This window comes from Aotus nancymaae, unplaced genomic scaffold (assembly GCF_030222135.1).
Source record: "Aotus nancymaae isolate 86718 unplaced genomic scaffold, 86718_ANA_hifiasm-v0.15.2.pri h1tg000059l, whole genome shotgun sequence".
Classification (NCBI taxonomy): domain Eukaryota; kingdom Metazoa; phylum Chordata; class Mammalia; order Primates; family Aotidae; genus Aotus; species Aotus nancymaae.
In genome coordinates this window covers 54,467,353-54,487,782 of record NW_026988473.1, presented here as the reverse complement: position 1 = coordinate 54,487,782, position 20,430 = coordinate 54,467,353, and the positions used below count along the sequence as shown (strand labels likewise).

Sequence of the window (20,430 nt, the reverse complement as noted above, 5' to 3'; positions counted from 1 at the left end):
TGCTCTGACTTTTATGCCCAGCCCTGGCTCCTGCCCTCCCTGCTCCTGGGAGTAGATTGGCCAACCCTAGGGTGTGGCTCTGTAGGGTGAGGTCTAAATGATGACAGCCATACCTGTCCTTGGTTCTTCTCGCACTGGCTTAGGAGTTTGGCTTCAAACCCTCAGCCCTCCCTCTATGACATATCTCTTGACCCCATACCATCAGTACAAATTACTACTAAAAATATTCTCCTTTATAAATGTATTTACATAATATTTGGAGTCACAGCTTGGTAAGCATATTGAAGATTGTTTCCCCAATTTTGTTATTACACAAATAAGAAATTGATGCACAAAAAGTGGAAGAGTTTTGCCTACTATAATTCAGCTTAGGAATAAGTAAATGAATCTCTTCCTGTGTCTCCAGAATATGCAAAATAATTACAGGACAGAATGGATGAAAATTCTACCTCAGTTCTAAGTATATCTTCTCCTGATTTGGATTAAAACCTTCTGGTAAGAAAATATATATATATATGCATTCATTCATTTGTTGTTGTTTAGTTTTTCTTAATTTGCTCATGTAACTAATAAATTATATCTAAAAACAGAATAAATACAAATAAGTGTGTTCTGTGTAACAGTTACTAGATTTTGGGAAACCAGAGATGAAAAACTAGAGACCTCTTACTGCAGTAAAAAATACAAATAAGTAAAAAGTCACTCACAACCCAAAATGTGACCAACAATGGGCTGATGAGTGGTATTAAATGGGAGGTTAACTGGGGACATCTAACTGCTTCTGCCTGGACTCATCTGAAAAAGTGTCTGGGAAAACAGAGAAGCTTCTATGACTTAAAAAGTAGGGGTAGGAAAGGAAAAGGTCTTCCAGACTTGGCTCAGATTATTTTTTTCCCCCTAGTCCACTAAGAATACTGTGTTTCTATTTCTCTCTGTATTTTGTTTGTTTGTTTGTTTAAACCTCCTTTACTAAAATTTACTGTTTTATCTCTATAGCTTTTCAACATTAACTCCTTTCTCCCATCCCCCTGCCCTTTCTTCCCTCTTGTACTGAATTAACTCCTCAAGTGAGGAAAAACTTTTGAAGTGTAGAGTTCTGCTTCGTGCTATTAAAAGATGTAATGAAAACAGCAAGGGTGGCGAGCATTTCTGAGGTCAGTGTAGGGTCTCAGCGTTCCCTAAGGCCCTGTCAGTCATTCTGAATTCTGCACCTACCTGGAAGTCCATGTCCTTTTAGTAAGAAAAGTGTTATATTTTTACTTTCCATGTTTCTCCTACTTCTTCCTTTCAGCTCTAACACTGAAACTACAATTACAAAAAATAAAATAAAATTTAGGTTAACCAAAAGAAACTGGATTTTCTATTTCTAGCTATTGCAAGAAAATTTATAAATTTATTATTTCCATTGTTCTATTCTCTTAAATACTTTCTCTATTATTGCTAAATAAATAAAGATTTCTCACTTTTTCTACCTGTCTCAACCCACATCAGGTACTTGTGAACAAATTTAATTCTGATTATTCTCGCACATGCAGAAAATGTTTGCTCTTCTATGGCTATCTGGGGCCTAGGTTAAAAAATTATGCCTATATATGATTATAGGGGTAAACAAGATGAAGTTTAAGTATTTTCTTTTATATTCATTCTTCTGTAAAAACCTAAAGCAATGAAGATCTAAGAATATACATATCCCTGAGAAAATATTTCACATGTTGCATTCTAGGAAAAGAGGTCTTCAAAATGTTTTAAATGTTAAAACATATAGATTTGACTTGACTTTTAGATTTTGGATTTTATTTTATTAAATTTAAACCTGCGTTAGCATTGTTTTAGATTCAGACTATTTTTGAGACCCTATTTCACATCCCTGATAGAAGAGCCATGTATATGTGAAATTGAGTGTTCTAGGGAAGTTTGAATATGTCTTTTGCAAGTATCCCATGTCAAAGAAAATCCACAGACCTTATACAATTATAGGATAAGATATATTTATATTATTCTGAAAGAGCAAAATTGTCAAGTCAACAGCTTTGAAATCCTGATTAGCAGAAATTGTTACCTTCTTAAAGACTTACTCTACAATTTTGTATGCTCAGAAACAGTTTTCCTAAGTTTTTCTATTTTGTTTTCTTTTCTTAATGATGAACTATGGATCCTTCTCTTGTGTTGGCAACCGCTGCAGATACCGTCATCCTGGCTTCAAGGCAGGCACTGGTTTTCTAACGGTTGCTACTTAGTGTGACTAGAGTGTGACACAGACTTTTCTTTCTATTACCCATAACCCTGCAGGGACACGGCTGTAAGTTATACTAAGACCATCAAAAGCCCAGGCATGCCAAGCAAAAATAAGTTTTAAGAAGTGACAAATAGTGAAAATGTGTTTATGTTCAGAGCCTCAGGCTCAAATCTAAATCAACATTCAAAGGTCCTGAAAAACTACTCAAGCTCACTGACATCTTCACAGTTGTGAGCTTGCTTCTACTCTGTGAATGGGTCCCACAGCATGTGCGGGTCTATTCTGTTTTTATTCCAGCCCCACTGACACACACACACACACACACACACACACACACACACGTCCTCAAAAAAGAGACAGTGCGAGAGACAGAGGTTCATTTCCTTTACTCCAGTCTGTTAATCTTCCTTAAGTCTAATGTTTTATACTAGAATGGCGCTAGTCTTATACTTAAGACTATACTTAAGAGAATGAATATTAACTTTCTGTGTGAAAATCATGACACTCATCTATGGGAGTGTGGTTTTATCATTTGTTTCAAAAACAGCACTTGACTAGAGTATTTTTATATATGCTCTACTGTTTAACCTAAAATTCCCCAAGTGAGACATTTAAGCAATCTAGTGTATATGTTCCTAGGTCAAGCACAGTCTAGCCACTTGCTACAGACTTCTCTCCCAGATTCACAATCTCTCAGTAACCACAACTTAGTATCTTCTCAGAATTAGTTAATTAAAATGAAATTAAAATGCTCCAAGAAAACCGGAACCCATAGAAACAAACCACATACACACAAAATAGTTTTGATATAGGATAGTTTAGTTCACTTTAAAAAGTTGTATTTCTTACCAAAAAGCAATGAAGCTGACATAGACATAATTTTGCTAAAGTACATATGTAATTATTACAGAGAAATTTATATTTCAGTCTGTAATTTGTTCATTAATATCTTCCCCAAAACGCCCTGAGTAGCTCTGCTTCTGATATGTAAACCAGTGGTTCCTAAATATCTTATTCAGATACAGAGTTCTCAGTGCCTACTACGTATAATGACTCAAGGAAAACACGTGGATATAAAAGAGCTTCTGCTGCCAGTCAATTCAAAATAATGTGATGAAAACAGTTAACTATAATGCATTGTCAACATATTCTGGCAGTACAGACAGAGTTACTATGAAAGCACTTTTAAACACAAGGAAGCAACAGATTCTGTTTAGGTATTCAAGTAGGTTTAAAATTAATCAACAGGTATGTAATAGTGATTTTTTTAAATGTATACAAGTGAAAAAGTTCTAAAAGCCCCTCTAATTTTACCTATAGCAAAAACGGTGCTCAAAGAAAAAAATTACTACCTATAATCCGAAAGAAAACTACTGTTTGGTTGTTTACCGCATGCTTCCTCTTTGTATGTTGTAGCATTAACACCAAAGGAACACCGTGCAATGGTATTATTCATATTATCCTCTAATTCCTGAAGTTCTAAAGCAAGGAGCAATCATTCCTTCATTTACTCATTCATTCATTCATTCATTCTTTTCTTGAATATTTACTTGCTGCCCATTGAAGAATTTCATATAAGGCACAGTAGGCATGTAAGAAGGTACAGAACAGGCAGAAATGTTTATAAAGCATGGAGTGAGTGAGTGTGTGTGTGTGTGTGTGTGTGTGCACGTGTTCATGCGTAAGAAAAATATAGAAAATGGGTGTAGGGAGAGGGTTTGGAAAGATTTTTTTGGGTAGTATCAAAAAGTTTATTGAGGCTGGGGTCAAGAGAACTCACAAGTAATATGTGAGCAATGAATCTTGCCTGAAATATGGGAGGATAAGATGAAATTCTTTACAGAGATGTTCTGGGGCCAGTAAGAAAAGAAAACTATTTCCTAGAGCAGGAAGACTTAATGGACTATAGTATTATAGGCTACAATGCGCAGGCAGAGGAAGTAGGAAGAAAGACAACATAACATTGTCTTGAGAAATCATTGTGCCTTTAATTGAGGACATTACTTTCTCAGTAATTGTTGGAGTTTAATCACAGCATTAGCCTTGAGGCTATGTCTGAGGGTTGAGGTCTTCCCTAGAGCCTCTACAGTACCAGTGTCATCTCTATATCAAGAGTTCTCGATAATTTCTGTTTTTTGGAAATGGAAGTGTCATCCATTAATGCTTTGTACAGTTCCCTTGCTTTTCTAATTTCCCACACCCTGTTTGTAAAAGACACAAGTGCTCCCTATCTGTAGACCCTCAGGAACCTTCTTACATACCTGGACAAAAAAAAAAATGAAACAAGGGAAATTAATCAGCTGAAAGTTCTTTATTAGGCAGAAGCCATACCCTTGAAGTAAACATTGTCTTCCCAAGTTCAGAAAATAGAATCTAGAGAAATAGGATCTTCTCGTGGTTATCAAGAAACAGTCCAGGATCTCAATGGTACTTGTGAGCCAGAGCAGTGGCCACACCAGCCACCACCTTCTGAAAGGCAGCCTGAGCCAGTGGGGTGAATTCCTTGCCAAAGTTGCGGGCCAGTACACACACCAGCACATTGCCCAGGAGCTGTGAGAAGAGGTAGGCAGATACATGCATATGGTTAACAGAGAAATAGTTTGGTTTCTGAGAAACTGGGCCAACACCCATTTTTTTCTGTCCAAATCTTAGACAAAACTTATCCCCAGGTTATTCTCATCAGGATAAATAAGTAAATATATGAATGCATACATATGATATATACATATACACACACACACCCCCTCTATGTACTTAACTAGCATGTAGTCTACATATGTACACATATGCTACATGTGCTGTATAATGCTATATGCAAATTAATTTCAAATTAGTTTTAATTTTGTATTTGTATATAGCATATACAAATCAATTATTATAAACAGATTAATAGATACAAATTAATTAATTAATCAATGTGATGATGGGCTGTCTCCTAGTAATGACGTCTGACCCACCTCCAGTGTAATGTTCTAATCTTTCATAATCAAATATTCCCTTTCCTTTCCATCCCATTTACCACCTAATTTATAAAGTTTCAATTATTCCTCATTGTAAATCATTTATAGCCTCTAAAACAGCATTCTATGCCTCTCCTTTTTGAGTTGGAGCCTCTCCCATCCCCACATGGAGAAACGAAAGGATTATTCCAAGTGCAGAATTTGCAGATGAGAGCTGGTATGCATAAAATGAGTTATAGTTAGAGAAGAAAAAATGAAAGGAGTGGTTTGGGAGAGAAAGGTAGGATATTAAATAAGTAAATTTTTAAAATAGCAAGATCGTGAGAAAGGAAAAAAGCAGAATATTAAAATAAAAAATTATCAAAAATTTAGAAGCATTAAATGATAAAATATAGTAAAATAGATAAAAATGTGTAAAAAAACAAAAGGTAAGATTAGAAAGTAAAAGGAGAAAAGTGGAGCATCTCCCGGACTCACCCTGAAGTTCTCGGGATCCACATGCAGCTTGTCACAGTGCAGCTCACTCAGCTGGGCAAAGGTGCCCTTGAGGTTGTCCAGGTGAGCCAGGCCATCACTAAAGGCACCTAGCACCTTCTTGCCATGAGCCTTCACCTTAGGGTTGCCCATAACAGCAGCAGGAGAGGACAGATCCCCAAAGGAGTCAAAGAACCTCTGGGTCCAAGGGTAGACCACTAGCAGCCTAAGGGTGGAAAAACAGCCTGAGACAGAGAGAATCAGTGACTTTCAGAACCTCAAGAGTCTTCTCTGTCTCCACATGCCCAGCTTCCATTCACCTCCTTAAACCTGCCTTGTAACCTTGATACCAACCTGCCCAGGGCCTCACCACCAACTTCTTCCACGTTCACCTTGCCCCACAGGGCGGCAACAGCAGACTTCTCATCACCAGTCAGATGCACCATGGTGTCTGATAGAGGTTGCTATTGAACACGGTTATGTCAGAAGCAAGTGAAAGCAACAGTTAGCCCTGCCCTGCCTTTTATGCTGGTCCTGTTCTCCATGCTCCTGTGAGCAGGTTGGTTTAAGATAAGCAGAGTTTTACTGGTTTGTGAGAATGCAAAATGCACCTTCATTTCACTGTTTCCTTCAACTGGCCCTGAGATTGGCTGTTCTGTCATGTGTGTCTTGACTCAGAAACTCTGTTCTCCTCTACATATCTCCCAACCACATCTCTTTCAGTGGTTTTTTCTAAAAATATGCTCCCAGTTTCATTTATGCAGAAATGTTTTAGTCTGATATATGGAATATAGTGGAATGTATCTTAGAGTTTAACTTTTTGTTTCTGTCACTTTATACTAAGAAAACATGAAGAAAACTAGAAGCAGATGCTTTAGCAAGTTAACTCTATATAAAGTTCCTCTTTGTCTCTAGGGATTTTTGTCTCCAAGGGAATTTTAAGAGGTTGGAATGGACAAATCTATTGTTTCAGTTTAAACTTGCTTACTTCCTTCTTCTTTTGGTAAATTCTTCCTATAAAAAACTCTCATTTTTTTTACTATATTGAAATAAATATCCATTACAAGAATATTTTAAAAATGAATATGGTTTATTTGCCAGTTACTGAAATAGGTATTGGAAACATGAATTTTAAGGGTAACATTTTAATGACATATAAAATCAAATACTGCATATAAATATTATGATTGTTTAAAATTATGATATGACTAAAGAAAGAATGCAGAGAAAGTACTAAGTAGATTTACCATATTCAGCCAGATTAAATTTAATGAAGTTTCTGGGGAAATGCTAATACAGAAGATTTTTCAATTGTGTTCTTAAAAAAAATGTGAAAAAAGACCCAGGAATGAAGATCCCAATAGTTTTTCACTCTTTTCTGAATTCAAATAATGCCACAATGGCAGACAAATACACACCCATGAGCATATCCAAAAGGAAGTATTGAGGGAAAGAGAGGAGGAGGAAGAAATAAAGAAAGGAAGGAAGGAAGAGGGGGAGAGAGGGGATGGAATGGGTGAAGGAGAAGAAGGAAAAATGCATAATGGAGAGAAGAAAAAAGGAGAGAGGAGAGGAGAGGAGAAGGGAGGGAAGGGGAGAGGAGGGGATAAGGAAGGAAAAGAGAAAGGGAAGGAAGAGAGGAAAGAAGAGAAGAGGAGAGAAAAGAAGAGGAAAGGGTAGGGAAGGGAAGCTAAGGGAGGGAAGCGAAGGGAAGCGAAGGGAAAAAAGAGAAAAGTGAAGAGATAAGCCTGCCAGTTCAAATTTTGTTAATAATATAGATCAACAGAAACTCTCAAACTCTGTTGGTGAAAGTGTACAATAGCATAACCCCTTTGGAAAACATTTAATAGTATCTACCAAACCTGGATACATGATAAATCTATTACCATGTAATTACATTTGTAGACATTCAGAAACACATGCATATGTGTATCGAAAGACATGTATAGAAATGCTTATGACAGCAATATTCATAAAAACCTCAGACTGATAGCAATTTAAATGTTTATCAATAGTAGAATTGATAAATTATGATATAGTCAAAGTATAAAATATTACACAGAAATGAAAAGAATCAACTACTGTTTAACATGTAGCAACACAAATGCATCTTATAGCATTTGGTTGATTAAAGGTAACCAGAGGAGAGTTCAAACTATATGATTTTATTTATGTATAGAAAGATGGACAGTGTGACTGAGGTTTTGATCACAAGGAGGAATGTTATCATATAGGTTAGAGAGAAGTCATGAATGACCTTTCAACTTTGTTACAAATTATGTTCCTGTAACCTGGAAGACAAAGAAAGGCTGAATAATTCAAGAAAGATGGTGGCATGGTTTGATTTGTGTCTTTAAAAGATTACTCTCACTTAGTGAATAAATGTATTTTAGAGTAGAGTAAATGGGAGACAAATAGCTGGGCTTTTGTTGCAGCAGGGAGGGAAGTGACAATGCCATTTCTACTCTCAGGCTTGGGTCATGATGGTGAGATCAGTCACTGAGATTGTGAACACTAGAATAGGGCCACATTTGTGAGTTTAATGGTGTGATGAGATCAGAAATTGAATCTTGGATACAGTCTATTTTATGTACTTTTGTAAAATATAAAAGGAAGTACTTAGATATATGGATCTGGAGCTCAGAAAGACTATGACCAGGTCAAGAACAAGGAATGGAACAGAACATACCAGAACAAATCACAATGTGCTATGTAAATCACGACCACTACCTGTTAAAAATGACAGATGCTGTACTTTGTCTCCTTCTTAGAATGTGTTTGTGAGGTAGGAATTATGTTTCCATTTCATAAGTAAAGAAATTGATTCTAAAAAAAGTTAAGTAAATTCTTAAGGCTACAAGGACTGTTATTTGATGTCTGATAATTCCAAACACTTGGCTTTTCTCTTTAATTCTGTTCCACCTGATATGATTTTACACATTGGGGAAATCTGGTTACATATTTATTATATATAGATTGCATTGAGAATATTTATATAATAGGATAATATCTTTCTTTTCTTTTCTTTTCTTTTCTTTTTTTGAGATGGAGTTTCACTCTTGTTGCCCAGTGGAGTACGATAGCACGATCTAAGCTCACTGAGACCTCCGCCTCCTGGGTTCAAGCAATTCTCCTGCCTCAGCCTCCTGAGTAGCTGGGATTGCAGGCATGTGCCACCACACCCAGCTAATTTTCTATTTTTAGTAGGGACAGGGTTTCATCATGTTGGTCAGGCTGCTCTCAAATTCCTGACCTCAAGTGATCTGCCCGCCTCAGCAGGATAAGGTATAAAGTGGAGAGAATAGTGTCTACTCTTGTCTGGGAAACAATGAGGACCTGACTGTGGGCAGTAAAAGTGATGATTAATACATAGGGACAAAGTCAAGCAGAACTGAACTATTGATTAGAGGTAAGGAAATGGTTTTAAGTCTCTGACTTTGGTGAATGGGCAAGTAGATAAAATGGATTAAAATGGAAAACACCGGAAGAGAAACAGTTTTAGTATGAAACGTGAAATACCCATGCTGAGTCTGGGGTGCCTATAGGACATCTATATAAATAAGCCTAGGACACAGTTTGATGTATGGGGTTTGGTACTGAGTTAGAGGTCAGAGCTGGAAATCAGACTTGGGAATTGGAATTATACAGGCTACATTTAAGAGTTGAGATATAATTGTGAATCCAAGAGTGTGATGAGTACAAAGTTAAATGAAGGACCTTTAATGAACACCAATATTTAATGTGAAATCTCAAGGAAGTATGGAGTAAGACGGAGTCTCAAAAATGCCTAATGATTTTAGAACTCAGTATCAATTTTAATTAGTGTAATGCCAATGTTGGTTAGAATGGAAGTCAACTTGCTGTTGGTTTCAGAGTAGGGAGGAGATAAGGTTCTAGATTTTGACAGAGAGTGAAAACCTGAAATGAAAAGGAAAAGACAGGATGAAAGATGGGAGAGCTATGTAAAGAGGATGAGCCACACGGTATGGGAGGAATACTAAGGACTCTAGGGTCAGAGAAATATGGGTTATATCCTTCTACAAAATTCACATTCTTGGCAGGGTGCAGTGGCTCACGCCTGTAATCCCAGCACTTTCAGAGGCTGAGATCATCGGATGTCAGGAGTTGGAGATCAGCTTGGTGAAACCCCATCTCCATTAAAAATACAAAATTAGCTGGGTGTGGTGGCACATGCCTGTAATCCCAGCTACTTGGGAGGCTGAGGCAGGAGGATTGCTTGAACCGGGGAGGCGGAGGTTGTAGTGAGCCTTGATCTTGCCATTGCACTCCAGCCTGGGCAACAAGAGTGAAACTCCATCTCAAAAAAAAAAAAAAAAAATTACATTCTTGCTAACCTGAAAAAATAAATTATTTGAGCTTTGTACCTAATTTATAATTTTCAGATAATGAATATTGAGATGATATATTCTATGCACAGAACAATGCATAGGAGACGCATTATAAGTGTAAGTGGAATTATTTTTATTGTTATTTGTGTCTTAAATGCCAGTGCTCTCCATGATTCTAATCTTAGTTCACTGCTCTTTGAATTCTGTGTTTTCATATTATCTTATTAATACAGTAATCATTGCAATAATCATTACACACTAAAATTATTCATTTACTGGACACATCTTAGTTTCCTTCTCTAAATTACCATTCTGCTTTCAGATTTATTCCTCATCCTTCCCCCAGTCTTCTCTGCATTTGAGGAATTGACATTTCCCAGGTTTCCTCACCATTTGGGTCCCATGTACATTCTGCAGTGGTAAACACTGGGTGAGGGAAAGCATAAGCAAGATTATTTCTGGCCTCCTCTCTGTCTCTCGCTCTCTCTGAAGGGATCTCCTACAGCAGACAATCTTTTTTATGGTTGATATTTTGATGCCCCCATTAGACAGTCCTGGCTCTCTCCAAAGAGCCCCCAGTATCTCACTGAATCCAGTAGACCTCCTGTTTTGAACTCTGATGGTATAAACATTTTCTCCTTCTGTCCTTCTAGGCCTAATGGTAGAAGAAGCTTTCTGATGCTAACATCCAGATTTCTGTGCTGTCCTTTATTTGAAATTTCAGCTCTTCCAATACAAGCATAACCAACTATTAAAAGCTGTTTTAGGTTTTTCTTTTTTCTTTTTTTTTTGAGACAGAGTCTTGTCTGTCGCCTAGGCTGGAGTGCAGTGGCCCAATCTTGGCTCACTGCAACCTCTGCCATTCATGTTCAAGCAATTCTCCTGCCTCAGTCTCCTGAGTAGCTGGGACTACAGGCGCACACCACCACACCCAGCTAATGCTTTGTATTTTTAGTAGAGACGAAGTTTCACTGTATTAGCCAGCATGGTCTTGATCTTCTGACATCGTGATCCATCCACCTCAGCCTGATTAGACAAAGCCTAACTTGGATATAGTTAGAGGAGCTTGCTGTGATTATATTGGGGTGATGGATAAAGAACTGAAGTTGATGGAAACAATGAAGTTAAGTAAAAAATTGAGTAAGAGACCATTGTGGCAGTGATTCCGCAGAACTGGAAAACATTGTGAAACAGAGTCAGAGATGGCAGCTAAAATCCCTGTCTGTGAATGAAAAGAAGGAAATCTATCGACGCAATGAACATAGCCATTCTGTGGCAATCATGTCAAACTCCCGTACCTAAATCCTTAGGTAGTATGTAGCAACCTCAAACTGACTCAAGAAATAGGTTTTAGAGGACATAATATCGTTTCTTCTCCAATTTCAGTAATCCTAAAACCTCTTTCTCAAAGTATTTCCTATATGTGTCCAACCCAAAGAGCTCACCTCACCTTACCTCTTGAGTGGGAGCACATTGATAGGCAGTGCTACCATCTAACAGCTTCTGAATTTCCTTTGTCATGTTTTTGAGTCCCCACTAATAACCCACAAAGCAGAATAAATAAGAGTTGCTCATGCACAATAACCACTCAGTTACTGTCTTGCAGCATACATAAATTAAGCACATTCTTTGAATAATTACTGTGTTCAAGCAACCACACTTGAAACTCTCACACTTGTGCTATCCCCTGCCCTTCTAAATCTCACTCTGTATTTTAAATTAAGAGAAGAGGGTTCAATTTTCTGTGAATCAATTTTCCTAAATTTCTCTATTTATTATGTCACTCTCATATGCCAGAAACTTTAGTGATCTTTTGCTCCAAACAATAGCTATTTTTCTTGCTTCATCTGGTCTCTGCATCCAATTTCCCTAATTATATATCACCCTGCCTCCTTTAAACATCCATATTCTCTTCTATTAATTTAACCTAACATGTTGATTCCTAAATCTCAGCCTTTTAATCTGCTTTTACTCACATAAACAGACTTTTGTCTTCACTAAAAATCAGTCGTTTTCAATATCGATTGCTAATAATTTTTTTTAAAAAATTATAAAAATTGTACATATTTATGAATGCACACATGTATACAGATAAATAGAAAGAATAAAATCACTATCACTAAAAACAATAAAACTTATATATATTTATAAAAACAGAGAGCTGAACAAAGAGATTGATTATTTACTGGGTAGTGTAATAATGACTTTATAGGTATCAATTAAATTAGTTTTTTCAAAAATCCTTTAAGGAAAATAAATACGATATATCTAATATATTTACAGCGTAATGGAATTATAATTCTGTTTCAGGTCACAGAAGTAGCAGATGAAGTACTGATGAAAACCAAGACAGCTAGTTCACACGGCTTAGAGATAATTCTCTATTAATACCATTGAAGACACTAAGAAAAAATTCAAGGTTTGGCCCTTGATTGATCTCTAGGAAGCCCCATCCCACTGCATTATAAATGATAAAAATATGTTGTTTAAAATAAGTAGAAGTGAACCACAGTCACCAAATGAGCTATATCCTGAGTTCATACAAATAATAACATGTACGGAATTTTTAATTTGAGTCCTAACATATCTTTACACACTATCAACAATCCTCTTATATCTTTCAAGAGTACCTCCATTCCCCTCCCTTTCTTTAAAGACATTGTATTATTCTAGAGATGACCTCCCCTTCGCAGGAGTAGCTACCCCACTAAATCCACCCACAAGATCTCTCTTATCTTTCAGGATTGCAAGAAAGTCTCTTCTCTATTCTTAAACTCTCATTCTCCAGTGTTCCCATTTCCATCAGAAATGGTGCATCCTTTTGGCTGAATCAACGTAAAACATAAAGACAGAAAAAATATATAATGATAATTCTTAAACAGCACATTTCTTTATTTGATTTTTATCATGCAGGAGCTGAATCTGCAGGCAGGATATTGCTCTTCTCCCCAACATCCTCCATCTAAAGGAGATGAGCTTTTAGGATATGGGTACAAACATGGCGGACCAGTAGGTACACACACAGTGGACCGGGAGCTCAGTGATAATTGTGGGCCATGGCATTTATTGGTCTTTGCCCGGAAGCCTGTATCTGTAGGGTAAACTCCTCGCTGAAGTGGGTTGCCAAAACCATCAATATCACATTGCCTAAGAGCTGGGGAGGGAGTGAAGATAAAAAGGAAATGGTACATAGTGAATAGCAGGCCTCAAGCTGGACTTGCAATAAATAAATACAGCACTTATTTTCTTTTTGACAAGAGTTTGAGCAACTCTCAGAGTCTTATTCTCACAAAGGTAAGTACACCATTATGGGCTAGACATCAGCTTCAATATGACTGCCAGCCCTGCACCTTCCATTGTGTCCTATCCTTCTCTTACTTGCTATGCCAACTCATTACCACAGCACATTGTGACTAATTGTTTCACCTTTTTAAAGACTCCATCCTTTTAAAAAGTAGGATAATAGTACTTCAAGGAACAGTAAGGGATAGGATAAGTCCCCAGTTATCACACACATACAATTTTTGCAAACACTCATAACAAAAAATCCTGTAACATGTGTACAAAAGCATATCATCATCATTCAGAGGGAAACAATCTTCTTTTTAAAAGCTTCCCATTACTCTGTTCTAGGTTATCTTTTTCTAACCTCCAGGACTAGGCAGAAAAGTGTCTATTAATTTTCACAGAAAATTTCAGTGACCAAAGGCAAGATGTTATTTTCTCTACCTCAACTTTTGTTCCCTCATCCACAAACACTCATTTCAATTCTGGCCAGAATTTTTTATAAGATGTGTTTTTCAGAGCTATCAAACGGTAAGTGGCCTTCCACTATTCGTAGTCCTTACTCTACCAAATTTTAGGCATGCTATTTGGACCAACATAACTCTCAAAATCTATCCCAACACTGAAATATCATATCCCACAGCTGACTCATAGCACAAGAGAAAGCCACCTCTGCTTTCAAAAGTAGCCATCGTGCAAATATTTAAGGGGAAGAAAGAAAGCATGAGTGTGCTTAGAATTCTCAAGGAAGTTCTCAGGGTCCATGTGTAGCTTGTCACAGTGCAGGTCACTCAGCATAGCAAAGGTGCCTTTACTATGAACATCCATGAGCATAACAGCTTTTCTGAAGGAGATCAGCACCTTCTTGCATGTGCCTTGACTTTGGGGTTGCCATTATTACACAGTCAGAGCCCAGATTGCCAAGACTTTCAAGTACTTCTGGATCCATGGGTAGACAACCAGGAGACTGTGGGATAATCATAATCAAAGAGCAGATGCAAAGTCAGAATATGTAAGACAACTGGCTAATCCCTCTTTCAGGAACACTTTCTGCCTTTCTGCACCTTGCTCTGGCTTCTAGTAGCTACCTGCCCAGAATCTCACCTCCAGCCTTCTCACATCAACCTTGCTCCATAGGCTAGTGGCAGCAGCCCTTTCGTCGGCAGTGAAATGCACCACGGTGTCAGGTCTGGGAGTTTCCTGGTGATCACAGATGAGCCAGAAGCATGTCTGCACTGCTGCTTCATGTGTGGCTTTTTACTTCTCCTCTTTGATCCCCAGCCCTTTGCCTCTCCCAGTGAAATGAATCTATTGGTCAAGGGTGGGTTGTGACTCCAAAGGTGGGGTTTAGGCAAGAGAAGTTTTGCAAGATGGACATTCGAGTTTCTGATAGCATCTGGGTTCCCTCTCAAGGGGACTTTGCTGTTCAGGCTTAATTTGAAACTTCTCTTCTTTCCCATCCATTTTTCTCCACTACCTCCACCATGTACAGTTTATATCTCAAGGTCTTCATCACCACTGACCCCTAATAACCTGAATGCTGACAAATAGGAGTAAGTTAGAACTGAAAAGGATAAGAATCATGAATACGTTAGCCATCAATTCCTGGGTCAGGAATTGTGACAATATGACAGCGTGTTATTCATCCAGGCTTTATGTGGCAGAAGCCATACCCTTTCTTGGTTTTTAATTCTCTTAAGACTACATTGAGTACACAAGTTCATTCCTTTTTAGAACGGGAATAAACACCTCTATCCAGCATCCATTTGGAATAAAGCAGAATAAGAAACAAACTAGGGAAGTAAGGGGGAAAACTGGGTTTTATTTCAGTGTTTTTTAATCCATTTAGTAGTCAGTGTACTTATCTGAGCAAAGGAGATTTCCTCTGAATCACTGAACAATAATTCGTGTCAAATTCTATGTATCTACAAAACTATGCCAGCGCATATAGGTGTTTTAGTGTTGGGGGTTTTAGAAGGGTGATACTCTGTTCAGTCAAGAGGCTAGAGGAAGAATCCATGGCCAGTGCTGGACATCAAGTCATTTGTGTCTGGCACATGTTTGATCTACAGTCTAATGCTGTGTTTGACTTGTCTTTATATCTAATCAGACAGAGACATTCTTCACTGACAATATTCCACAGGCTACTGCCTGTGTCTCACGTGCTGCACGTCTCATGCATCTCAAACAAGCCGTTTCAAGAATAGACAGTGCAGACTTCCACCAGGAGAGAGAATAACAGTTTATTTTATATTCTTACCTTAAAGCTCATTGTCCTCCTACTTACAGGTTCAGGATGCTAGTTTGTGTGTTCCCCCTGACATAAATCCTTACAAGAAATAAAGTTTAGGAAATCATCCCCATGTGTACTTCAAGGAGACTCTAAATTTCAAAGAGTTCAACTCAATATATTCAAGCTGAATTTCTGATATTAGAGACACAATATTTTAGTCTACTTGATATAGTTGAGAGGCAGTTATCTGTTTTACTTAGGAACACGGGGGAAGTTTGTAGTGACAAACAGAGTTTAACGCAAAACCAGGAAGAATATCTTTAAGAGCAGAGATCAATGATATGAAGAAAAAGAAGTGGCAACTTTGACTATATGCAGGAAACACATTTATACTGAGTTGTGGGGACTGGCCTGAGAGAACACCTTAGGTCATGTCCTTTAATGGCCCTAAAACTAATTCCCAACAGAATGGTTCATTGCCATACCTTATATCCTTAGGTACATACATCTAAAACCCTGCATGTCAGTGAATAGCTGCCCCATCTTTCCATCGGCCAAACAGGGACTCAACAGCCACTGCTAACTTCCGCTTTCCTCTCATCCACTCCAGGAAAGTGACCTGGAAGTACTGATTCTTGTTCGTGCCTGTTCCCCATTTCCAATTGTTTTTCATAATTATTCCTTTTACTGCGATCTATAAACTCTTATAACATCAATACTAGGTCATCATCGCAGTCGTCAACTTCTCCCTGTGAATCTTCATGCGTTAATTCAACAAATACTTATTAGGTTTCATCTGTCATCTATTAAGTTTCATATGACATCCATTTATTTGTTTCTGAGACTCTTACATGAACTAGACAGGCAGATTCTCTGTCTAATGGTGCCCTTATTGTAGTGAGCAGAGAGGACCAGCGTACATACTAAAAGACATGAATGAGTAAGAGATTTCAGACGGTACTATGTCACTTGAAAAAACTGTGTATTGTATCCATAACCGTCTGATCTTTGAGAAACCCGACAAAAAGAAGCAATGGGGAAAGGATTTTCAATTTAATAAATGGTGTGGGAGAACTGGCTAGCCATGTGCTAAAAAATGAAACTGGATCCCTTCCTTATACCTTATCCAAAAATTAACTCAAGATGGATTAGAGACTTAAATGCAAAACCCCAAACTATAAAAACTCTAGAAAAACACAATATCAAGGCAATACCATTCATGATATAAGCACAGCAAAGATTTCATGATGAAAACACGAGAAGCAATTGCAGCAAAAGCAAAAATTGACAAGTGGAATCTAATTAAACTAAAGAGCTTCTGCACATCAAAAGAAACTATCATCAGAGTGAACAGACAACTTATAGAATGGGAAAAAAATTGCAATCTGTTCTTCTGACATAGATCTAATATCCAGAGTCAACAAGAAACTTAAACAAATTTATGAGAAAAAACCGCATTAAAACCATGATACATTTTTACCTGTAAAACAAGCCTGCATATCCAGCACACATACTCTGGAATTTAAGGTGAAATAAAATTGAATTAAAGGAAAAAATAATTGTCATGACAACATTAGGAAGTTATTCTATATGGCCCAAAAAGAGAAGGCATAAATAATGCAACCCTTGTTTAACATACCATGAAGAAATAACCATAAAAATGAACAACCAGCAGCCCTTGGGGGCTGCTCTCTGCCTATGTGGTAGCCATTCTTTTGTTTCTTTACTTTATTAAGAAACTTGCTTTGACTTAAGAAAAAAACGAAAAGAAAGTGCATATTGTGCAGTGGTAGTGAGTGATTGCATTTCAAGTGAGAAATTTATGATATGATGGAGCCAGGCAGAAGATGTTTGGAGAAAGACGTTCCTGAAAGAAGGAAGGGCATGTGTAAAACTCAGAGGCTGGGGAAAAAAAGAAAGAAAGAGAAAAAGAAGAATAAAGAATTTGACATTTCACTGTATATAAAGACATTAGAAGGTTAAAGTATGTTGAAGAACAAATAGGAGAAATCAAAGTTAGAGAGAAGGGCACAGTCTTACTATTAGAGTCTTACAGATGAGAGCAGTAGAGTAGGTATTTCACATGGAAACATAGGGAACCAGAGGAGATTGGTAAACCTGAGATATACATAGTCTCTAATCCACTCAACACCCAAGCTTATTTTCTTCTCCTTCTCCATCTGCCTTACTCAGTGCAAAGTGCTGTAACAAAATACCATACACTGGATGGCTTCAACAACAGAATTTTTTCTCACATTTCTGAAGGCTGATTCGTGGTCAGGGTTCTCTTCCTGGATTTCAGACGACTGACTTCTCACTGTGTCCTCCTAGGGAGGAAGGAGAAACAGCAGAGAGAAAAGTGTCTCTGCTTCTGATGAGGAAAATAATTGTATGATGGGGATCTGCTCTCATGAGCTCATCTAAAACTAATTAATTTTAAAAAGCCTCCCCTACAAATAAGGTCAATTTGGAATCGGTGCATCAGCATGTGAATATTGAGGGGACACAAATATTAAGTCCATAACAGCACCACAGTGAACTCTTACCTAGAAACATGCACTAACATTCAACTATACAAAAACTCCATTGAGAATGCCTTCCAATCAATGTTGTACAAATTCTTCCCACTACATTTTGATCTCACAGTGCCGGTCTGTTGCTCAGACATGACACGCTGATGCTGACTTGTGAGCATCTGCGGATTCATTTATTTCACCTAAGCCCCCACCCCCTGAAGCTTACAATGAGGTCTCTTCTTTGAAATGCTGTGACCAGTCTGCACACTTAAGGGCATGGAATTAATTTCACTTTCTTAGGCATGCACAGGGACTGTGTAAAGCCAGATGTCATTAGAAACAATATTGCCCCTATAAAATAAAACTGCTATCCCTGCCTAAACAGTGACCTCCTGAAGCTTGGAACACTTTCCATTCATTAAGAATCATCCTTACTACTCTGCTGCAATCCAGCACCCAGGTCTTCACTGAACGTTTCCCCATCTCTCCCAAACCATCTGTTTCTGAAGAGTCCTGTTCTATAAAGGTCTTTCTTCCCACCAGATTTCTCCTACACCTTTTCCTCCCACTTGCAGAACTCCCATGTACAAGTTTCTGTATTGCTTAGTTGTTTTATTTGCTCATCAAAACCCATATCTCATGTAAAAATAAATAAGGAGCATGCACATACCACAAACATACATAAGGATGCAGAAATACATGTACACACATCCATCAACGTAAACTCTTTGTGGCTCGTATATTTTAAAGGACAAGGAAAAAAACTGAAGACAATCGTGTGATCTCTAAGCAGAATAGTTTTATTATTTTTATTGCTTGCAGAATAAAGCCTCTCCTTGAAAGCTCTGCATCATGGTCAGGGGCCTCAGTGGTATCTGGAGCCCAGGGCACTGGCCACTCCAGCCACCATCTTCTGCCAGGAAGCCTGCACCTCAGGGGTGAATTCTTTGCCATGAAGGACTGCCAAAACAGTCACCAGCACATTTCCCAGGAGCTGTTGAGATGAAAGGAGACAACAAATATAAACCCATAGTGAGCAGAAAGCTCCAGCCTGGCCTCCGGAAAACCACACACCCACCTTCCACCCAGAATCAAGCCTATGTTAACTTATCTCAAAGTCTGGATTTTGCCTACCCATTAAATGCAGGTAGCTGTTCCCCTTGCAGCATTGGTCACTGGCATAATTTAAATCTAGCTATCTTCTTGCCACCACAAACCCTGTATTCTGTAGGCTGAAAAGAAACACATGCTCACACACACACACACTCTCTCTCTCTCTCACACACACACACACACACAGCTGACTTAAAAAATCTACTCCAGGACAAATGTTTCTATTCTTTCTCACCCCTGGACACACTTTTGCCCCATCTGGAATTATAGGATGTAAGTTTGTAATGAAGCATTTGCAGCATTTTATATGTGTCTAGCTAATTATATGAACAGCCTTAGCAATATATGTTTGGCCACCAAAGTTCTCCACTTCGACTGAGCCAATATATGCCTTCTGCCTGCATCTTTTTAATGGCCATACCTGTCCTGCTTCCTGGTAAATACTATAAAACAAATAATCAAAATGAGGGAAAGATAAAGTTCTTTCTACCAGAATCTAATAAAGAAAAGTCATTGTCCTCATTTCCACAAGTCTTTCTCAAAGTCAAAGTTGTCCCTCTCGATTTTTAGAGGCATTCCGCAGGCCCTAAAACATTACCACTGGGTCGCAGTCCAGGCAGTCCTCTGGAGTTTCTTAACTCCCAACCCTAATATCTTCAAATAGTTCACACCCTGCAGGTAGCTTCAGTGCTGCTCAGATCAATTCTTACTTGTCTAAGTTACCTTGAGACTAAAGGCAACAGAGCTGTAACATCTCCTGGACTCACCCTGAAGTTCTCAGGATCCACATGCAGCTTGTCACAGTGCAGCTCACTCAGCTGGCCAAAGGTGCCCTTGAGATCATCAAGGTTCTTTATGGCTTCTCCCAAGGAAGTCAGCACCTTCACGCCATGCGCCTTGACTTTGGGGTTGCCCATGATGGCAGAGGGAGACGACAGGCTGCCAAAGCTGTCGAAGAACCTCTGGGTCCATGGGTACACAACCAGGAGCCTGTGAGATTGAACAATAGCAGTTTGAAAGTCAGAAGGTGCCACAAATCCTGAGAGGCAGCCTGGACTTTTGCCAGGCACAGGTTCCTTCCTTCCCTCCCTTGTCCTGGTCACCAGAGCCTACCTTCCCAGGGTCTCTCCCCCAGCATCTTCCACATTCACCTTGGCCCACAGGCTAGTGATAGCAGCCTTGTCCTCAGCTGTGAAATTACTCATGGCGTCTGGACTAGGAGCTTATTGATAATCTCAGATGTTTCAGAAACGAGTATGTGGAA

General features: G+C 38.4%; 2 protein-coding genes across 2 annotated transcripts; both read right to left on the bottom strand.

Moving 5' to 3' along the window:
• Window positions 1–4,528: 4,528 nt before the first annotated feature.
• LOC105720343 (hemoglobin subunit delta) lies at window positions 4,529–6,242 on the bottom strand. The gene is made up of 3 exons (XM_012456810.2): window positions 6,025–6,242; window positions 5,674–5,896; window positions 4,529–4,786 (listed from the first exon to the last, which is right to left on the bottom strand). Exons 1-3 carry the CDS (start codon window positions 6,114–6,116, stop codon window positions 4,658–4,660), a joined length of 444 nt encoding a protein of 147 aa, XP_012312233.2. The 5' UTR covers window positions 6,117–6,242; the 3' UTR covers window positions 4,529–4,657.
• A 12,587-nt stretch (window positions 6,243–18,829) lies between these two features.
• Window positions 18,830–20,430, bottom strand: LOC105720339 (hemoglobin subunit gamma). Its single transcript, XM_012456807.3, has 3 exons — window positions 20,280–20,430; window positions 19,934–20,156; window positions 18,830–19,047 (listed from the first exon to the last, which is right to left on the bottom strand). The coding sequence occupies exons 1-3, from the start codon at window positions 20,369–20,371 to the stop codon at window positions 18,919–18,921; spliced, it is 444 nt and encodes a 147-aa protein (XP_012312230.1). The 5' UTR covers window positions 20,372–20,430; the 3' UTR covers window positions 18,830–18,918.

Excerpts from the sequence above, each read along its gene's own strand:
- LOC105720343 (XM_012456810.2), bottom strand. The coding sequence starts at position 6,116 with ATGGTGCATCTGACTGGTGATGAGAAGTCTGCTGTTGCCGCCCTGTGG. Across the intron at positions 5,897-6,024 it reads GGTGGTGAGGCCCTGGGCAG|GCTGCTAGTGGTCTACCCTT; the intron begins GTTGGTATCAAG and ends TTCCACCCTTAG. Across the intron at positions 4,787-5,673 it reads TGGATCCCGAGAACTTCAGG|CTCCTGGGCAATGTGCTGGT; the intron begins GTGAGTCCGGGA and ends CTCTTCTCACAG.
- LOC105720339 (XM_012456807.3), bottom strand. The coding sequence starts at position 20,371 with ATGAGTAATTTCACAGCTGAGGACAAGGCTGCTATCACTAGCCTGTGG. Across the intron at positions 20,157-20,279 it reads GGGGGAGAGACCCTGGGAAG|GCTCCTGGTTGTGTACCCAT; the intron begins GTAGGCTCTGGT and ends TCAATCTCACAG. Across the intron at positions 19,048-19,933 it reads TGGATCCTGAGAACTTCAGG|CTCCTGGGAAATGTGCTGGT; the intron begins GTGAGTCCAGGA and ends TCATCTCAACAG.